At 37.0% G+C, this 7,836-nt stretch overlaps 1 protein-coding gene across 2 annotated transcripts in view; it reads left to right on the top strand.

The window, feature by feature from the left end:
• FAM114A1 (family with sequence similarity 114 member A1) overlaps nucleotides 1–3,765 on the top strand; it is a 32,811-nt gene extending 29,046 nt beyond the window's left edge. For both annotated transcript variants that reach the window (XM_027888578.1, XM_027888579.1), the window contains exons 13-14: nucleotides 1,435–1,488; nucleotides 3,024–3,765. In XM_027888578.1, the coding sequence (XP_027744379.1) occupies nucleotides 1,435–1,488; nucleotides 3,024–3,125 (156 nt within the window). In that variant the 3' untranslated portion in view covers nucleotides 3,126–3,765. The remainder of the gene's footprint in view (nucleotides 1–1,434; nucleotides 1,489–3,023) is intronic.
• The last annotated feature ends 4,071 nt before the right edge of the window (nucleotides 3,766–7,836 follow it).

Raw genomic sequence — 7,836 nt, forward strand, 5'->3', positions numbered from 1 at the left:
GGCTGTAGAGAATCTACATCTTCCTGCATGTCCCACTGGTTCAGCGTCCTTCTTAACCTACCAACAGCACCTGGGTTCACAGACACATTCCAGTATCCTGCAAAGTCCATCAGCTTGTGGGAAACTGAGAAATGGCTTAGAACAGAAAATGCCGATTTTTTAAACAAAATGCCACCCCTACAGTTATATCTGTATAATTCAGACATTAGTTGTGGTGCTGGCTGTACACATAGCCTATAATGCTGGCAGTGTTTCTGAGGGAGCAGTAAAGCAGAAGTAAGAATCACAGAATCGTAGAATATGCTGAGTTGGAAGGGACCTGTCAGGATCATTGAGTCCACCTCCTGACCCTGTGCAGGACACCCCAAGAATCACACCATAAGCTTTGCTTGCCACTCAGTATTTCTTTCAAACTTTAACTTGATTCATGCAACCAATAATATTAAATTGATACTACTCTCTATCTTTTTTGGTTTGTTGACAATCAACTAAACAGTGGAGCTCGTAATGGATTTTCTAGTAACAGACAGCAAAAATGCCCTTCTTTTCTCTGTCTTCCCTTTTTTCTGTTGTCTTTCTCCACACTAAAATTAAGGTGTTCCATGTTTTCTATAAATATGTAATATGAAAGCTACAAGGTTGTAAGTGGAAATCCTTCAGTTAAATTAATCAGTATTGTGTTTGGTGTTGAAAGAAAGCAACTCTTGCAGAAGGTTACTGTCATTCTGAAAGCCACAATGCAAAGAACAGTGAGAATAAAAAAGAGAACTTCTGACATTTTAAAAAGCTAATGAATTTTGATTTTCTAGCCTCTAGTAGTGTCACTTCTCATTGTATCCATCTTTATTCCTATCTGGTGGTTGAGAAAAGTGCCATGCATGATGAGATGTTTCACCAGCCTGCACAACACACACTGCCTCCAGTTTGAGGTCTAAGTGTCACCTAGTTTTCCTTCTGTAGGGGAGCTAATCTGGGCCTTTCATTTCCTCCTAACCACAGATACTCATGTAACTTCTAAGAACTTTGCTTCTCTTGTGACCTGTACTTTTCCTTCTTGTGTCTTTGAAAATGAGCAAGGGGTTAAAAATTTTGTGGGAAATGAGAAGGACACTGATAGACAGATAGAGAGACAATGTCACTGTCTCACATTCGTAGGAAAGCAGGCAATTTGAAACTCTGTGGTACACGAGTTAAAGAAGAAATAAAACCCTAGACCTGTCTTAGTTCATTGTACTCTGTGATAGACAGATGTAGGGTATACTGAAGTGGGTATGAAATGTAGAAACATTTACCGGGAATACTGAGATAAACAGTATGAATAAGAATCAAGGTGAAGAAAGACCTTTATAAAATTTATAAAACCACTACTTAGATGCTAATATGTTTCTGTTAAATGTGTTGTCCTGGCATTTCATTCTATTTTCTGGTTTACAGAGCAGTATGAAGGCGGAGGTTCTTAACCCCATCATCAACAGTGTGCTATTAGAGGTAAGCTTCACCTCTTCCTATTACAAGATGTTCTAGTAAAATTATTTGAAATGAGACAGGAGCATTTCTGTCTGAAGGAAAAACGATTTAAAAAGTAATGATGATATCATTCTGGCTCTTCAGGGCCTGCTCATAAACCTCCCAATATTGTGCTCAGTCTCTCCTACAGACACTATAGTAGTAATGTTGCATTTACTGAGGGTTCTTAAGAGCTATACGACTGAAGTGTGGCTGGCCAGCTTTGAAACTGTAACCTATGTTATAGCACAGCAGACAAGTTGCAGTGTCCTGCTTAGAACCTTTGCTAAACTATTCACAAGTTGCCTGAGATAAGTCTGTTCTTACTGTTCTGTTACCAACTTCAAATATTGCAAAAAGTACTTCTGATGCACAGGTAGTTTCAGACTATTCTTTGCTTTCAAATTTGCATTGTAGGTGTGTTATGGTGCTTCCCATCCACAGGCACTTAGATTTTTTCAAAGATTCACAGTGTAGCAGCAGGCTTGGTCAGCACATGGGTAACCATGTGTCAGACCACCAAAATATTCATGACTGATTTCTTTTATTAGACACCACAATCTATTTTTCTTCAGAAAAGCACAGTGAGTAAAATGTACCTCAGTTTTATTGAGAAGAGGTCAAGAGGAAGTAATATCCTCATAAAGTCCTAAAACGTGTACTATCTGCAGCATGAGTTTTTAACTCTGTTTATTAGATCACACTTCTCTTAAAGCATAAATGAACGAACATTTAGTAGTGACCACAAATGGTCATTCTGTATCTAATACCTGCACCCCCTTAAGAATTAGGAGAGGGTTTTTTTACAATAAGCAATGTTGCACTGAATTAACAATACCTTTAAGGAAAATTATGGAAAGTTGAATGGAGCTGCAGTAAAGACTACTATATGGTTCCTTTTGTTGTAGGGTAAATTTGCTGTTGCAGCTGACTTACCTTCCTGTGCTCTGGGAACTGCAAAATCTGGGAGTGTCTGGAATTGTGGAATAAAATGTTTTGTACTTCTTAAATCCCATATTTGTATACAACTATGTATTAGTACAGTGTAGGATCATGGCGAATTAAAAGCTACTACACTGTTCAGTATTAGAAATTCCAAAAATAGAACTACATGTTAAAACCATTATAATAATTTGATCTGTTAATTTCAGTGACACTTCTTCCACCTACAGCAAGTTCAAAATTAGTTGACTTGATGGAAAGACTAGTTGGTTTGTATTTAAAAAGTCAGATCTACTTCTGAACACTGTGACATTTTGTTCTACTCACATTACCAACAAAACTGTCCAAGAGTTCAAACTGAGGGGAAAGTTGATTTTTGTAGAGTGATTCAGGCTGTCATTGTTAGCTGTAAACTGTTGTAATTTATTGTTTTTCTTATCTACAGATTCTAAAATCTTGTGTGAATACATGTGCTAATATAGCAGGATGCAAATGTTAAGAAGAAAAAGAAGTACAGTGTAATTCTTGAAGTACGTGACAGCTGTACTGAACCATATGTTTTCTCTCCCCATTAGGGCTGCAACAGTACTACTTATATTCAGGATGCTTTCCAGCTATTGCTTCCAGTTCTGCAAATTTCCCACATCCAGACCAGTTGTTTGAAAGCCCAAAAGTGACAGTTTCCCAGGAGTTGTCACCAGTTGGGCCTGACAGCAACCCCAGTCCCAGTGTGTGTGGTGTTTGCCAAGAGAAGAGCTGGTACGAGAGGTGTCCGGCCACTTGGAGTCCTTCGAAGACACTACATGCAGTTTTGCACATGCAATATGGAACAACGTTTTCAAACTCTTTCAGACTTTCAGATTTTAGCAGTAGTTAGCAAAGTGAGTAATTTCTTTTCCAGTACAGTTTATGCTTTGCATTAATTTAAACAGAAGTTTATTGACATTGGCATTGACTTAAGTACGGATTCTAAATGTTGACACTTTCAACTGTAAACAATGGAAGGAAATTAGAATGTAAAGTTTTTTAAAACATTTCAGCTCAAATGACCATTTATATTGTTTGTATTCTGTTAGTTAAAATTGTATATTTCAAAAGTTGGTTTCAGTATTTAATTTTAGCCAACATGAACAATTCATCACAGTGTTGTGTCTGTTAAATATTATTTCCAGTAGCAAATAATATCATATTAATATGTACCACTAACATAACACTTTGTATTGAAAGAGTTGTACAGCAATAGGTATTAACTTTACTAAATGAAAATTATCAAGGATATGCATAAAGAGTTATGCTGAAAAGAAGTTTTCTGAGCCAGTTAAGAGTACGGGTAAAGCTTTATATTTGCTTACCCATAATTTTAGATTCATTTATGTCTATTTCTTCCTTCCAATGGCTAAACAATTCAGCAAGCCAAAGTAATCTTTTCAATATGCAGGGAATAGAAAATTTCTCTTTTGTTTGGCAATTGAAACACCTCCTAAGTAATCTTCTTTCAGATGTGTTACCGGGGTTACATGTGTTACTTTATACATTATGAACCTTTTTCTCAAATGATACCAACAGTTCAGAAATAGGAAAGAAGTTGTAATAAGAAGTTTTGAGAGAATTGCTCTGGGTGGGGAGGTCAATATGCCACAGTAAATCATCTTTTCTCCAAGGCAGTAGCGAGACAGGGCATAAATAAGCAACAGGAATGACATTTCATAACAACACTAGCAACCATGCTAATTTGTTCATATCCTTAGCTTAAAATCCTGAGCTGTGGACTCAAGAATTTGTTTAGGCTAGTTTACCTCATAGACAGGAGGTAAATAGACAATATTTTACATAGCCTGTTCTCCTCGATTTTCATTGTTTATTATGTTTCTTTCAGCTATTTGGTATTTTTTCTCTTGATACACTCATGAATTGTATTTAAATGGTAATTTTTAATTACACTTAACATCTGAATATGTTTAATCATAGAACATAGTTCATACATCAAAAAAAAACTAAATAGAGCATGAAGAAGTTTCTATGTTTGATAGAAAAGAGAAACCATGTATCTGCTTTGCACAGGATATCTTTTTTGAGTCCAAGTAAGAAAGGACAGAAAGGTCTGTTTGTGCGGTACACTGGAGTGGTCCATGTTCTGCTGTCATGTTCACTGTGACTTCTCCATCTTTTGTTATTTAGAGATCAAATTTTCACTATCCCCAAAATACGGTTTGTTACATAAAACCTATTTTCTGCCACCCTGTAATATAACAGGTGTGAGACATCTTTCTGGTTTAGTAGAAGGTGTACGGTCTTCAAATCCGCTTGTGTGGAATGTAAAATAAACCTTACAGCAATGTGAATAAGAAAGCCCCTTGACAGCTGAAAAGGCGAACAAAGGTTGACATTCATTGGTATTTATGCCATATTGAATAGCTAACATTACCTCATCATGGGAGAAAGTGGGACACAGAAAGATGCAACCAGAAAGCAGACTCGCTAGCCCAGAGGTAGGATACAGCTCCCACCAGCTGTTAGATCCACTACACTTCTTTCTGGCATTCCTTTATTTCTGAAAGCATAATTTCAAAGTTTCTTACAAAATGACAGTTAGTTGATGCAAAATATTTAATCTCTGTCTTCTACACTTTGAGAGAAATAGGCATACTCTTCTCTAGTAGTCTTGCCTGGCTCCTGGAAGAGACACACACTTGTACTTACTTAACCAGGGGTCATCCTTGTACACACACCTTGACCCAGAGCGGCTTCTCAGTGCGGATTCCTGAGGACCATGTACTTACTCCATATACTTTATTATGAGGAGTTTTCAGTTTAAAAGATCTGGAGACTGCTGAAAGCATTCAGTAGCTTGTGAGAGGGCCTGTTTGTTTTTCTGTTTTTCTATGCTGGCAAAGCAGAATATACCTCGTTAAAAACTTGTTTATTTTTCAGACTGTCAAGAAAAGCCTGGTGTTTTCACATATCAATCATTACATCCTGGATTTATCTTTACTTTCACTTGTTCATTATTTTGCATCAGGAAGCTTTTCTGCCCATGTTGGAGTAGAGCTCTCGATCAGGTTTCTGTGAGCGTCAGTTACTGCCAAATGAGTCATGGAACAGTTTCATGTTCTTCCTTTGCCGAGTTAGTGTTTTCAGGCACAAATGAATTTAGTTGCTTTCTGATACAGATCTTTTTTTCTCTGAAGTGCAGTGCAGAATATATATTGTTAAACCTGTCAGAAAAGTGTGTTGACTAACAGTGGTGCCTTTAAGCAGAGGCTAAACAATATCAGAAGCCTCAGGGGATAATGTCTGAAATCACTTAGGAGCATTCTTAAGACAAAGATTGCTTGTCTGAGATATTACTTACTAGAGGTTTCACTGTCTTGCTTAAATTATGCATTTATGAAGTACCTTACCCTAAAGTAAAAGAAGCTATAAAAACTAACCCATTTACATCCATACAATGTAGGAAAGGAAATAGGACAAAATATGAGCATAAGGATAGTCACATCTGATCATAGATGCAATCATCTTGTCCTAGGAAAATGGAATGTTTTATCTTTAAATCAGTTTTAGGTAGATAATATTTCAGTAGAAAATTACTATGTGAATATAGACAGAATATTTTGTTTACACCAATTTGTATTTTCCCACCAATCAAATAAATCATTTGAGATGGTGAACTGAGACAGTACACTAAAAAAGGAGTGATTAGAGGAACAATGTGATGAGAGGATGTACTCAGTGAAGTCATTTACTTTCTGATTTTGTGATTTCCTTTTGGAATTATGAGTCTGCTTTTCCTGGGAGTCTGACAAAAACAGATGTTGCCTTGAACTTTTACTGGAGAGTGTTCTCTCTTCCACCAGTAACCTTTTCCAGGTCAGTAGTGCCTTGGCACTTGGAAAACTATTAGGTTTTAAGTACTCTTGAAAATTACCTGTTCTCTTCAGCAGATCTGTTTTCTATGACATTTTGTTCCCTTCTGAGCACACCCACCCTGCGATGCAGAGACAAAGAAGGCAGGTTTGTGCACTGACCAAATTAGAAATTTAGCAAGATGAAACTTAAAACCATGTCTGCATATCTACAGCCTTGCAGATGATCCAGTGTTACAGGTCATCACTGAAGGAAGAGCTGGAAGCAGATGGATAAAGAAGTCATTTACTGTAAATTAAGGGTATGTGCTTTTCTTTTCTTTTCTTTTTTTTTTAAGGCAAACAAACCAAAGCAGGCTGTAAGTTGTTTGCTGCATTTTAGAGTATAGTCTATTCATGTGTAAACATCTCTTCCCCATGAGTTCCTCCTACACTCCAGCTTCCATTGCTTGAGACAGCTGAACAAAAGAACTGTCTCTTCCACTTCTTTTCATGCTGCTTAAATCCTCCACTGAAGCTGTTAATATCTTCCTCCAAAATGTGCCTCAAACCATATCATACAAAATCACAGTCATTACCAGCTGAGATGCTTTTTTAATGATGTGTGTCACGAGTGATGTCCAGTGTCACCCACCAGTGACAGCTGTAATGAGTCTGAAACACCCCAGTATTTTGAGGGACAATTACAGATTTTCCCTTTTTTTCTCTGATTCATGGATTATCATACAAGCAGTCACCCAGCTCATAGGATTATCTTTGAGACATTCCAGTTCTATTTCAAATGACAGCCCTGTCCTTTCTGTTAGTCTCAAAAGAATATAAAGAATGGAAAAGGACTTTCCTGCATTCTTTTTAAAACCATCTCAGAGCAAGGCTTAATGTGACACCATCAGCCAGTCTGACCTACTTTGAAATTCTTACAGTCTGACTGGAAAGCCCTCTGGATTTTAAACACTTTATTCTGTCTCAGGTCAACCCTTGTTGCTGAAGATGCTTTTATTGTGCAACTTATACATCTTCCATGCTCTGACTACTACTTCAGCACATTCATATTGATGATGTTGGGCAGTTCTAGAATTAAAATTTGAAAATTAAAAATTGAGCTGTATTAAAAAGATGGGAGAGGGAAATTATTTTCAAAAGAAAAAGCAAAAGAATTTTCTTTCTGAAAATAGGAACAATTTTCAAGGTTAGATTAGAGAAAAGGCTCTCTAAAAGAATTTTTCAGCATTGTTCAGAATAAACAAGAGATGACATCTGATTAAGTACAGTGGAACTGGAACAACGGCACTTCTGTAGTAAAGTGAAAATCGGAATGAGCTTAAAGGAAGATAAAGATGAGAACATTAAAAAAAGCTTAAAGGAAAGAAGACAGCTAATTTGATCACCCTGGATCTGCACTGTTCATTTTCCCTCTATTACCTGTACCACAGAAGTCCCTGAGCACACATCTGCTAAGAACTCCTTAGCAGTGTCCCCACTTGGATCTCCTCTTCACAGCCTCCCTTTAAAGCCTTTTGAGGAG

Source organism: Empidonax traillii, unplaced genomic scaffold, assembly GCF_003031625.1.
Source record: "Empidonax traillii isolate 1590-97213 ecotype Southwest subspecies unplaced genomic scaffold, ASM303162v1 scaffold240:size1935192, whole genome shotgun sequence".
Classification (NCBI taxonomy): Eukaryota; Metazoa; Chordata; class Aves; order Passeriformes; family Tyrannidae; genus Empidonax; species Empidonax traillii.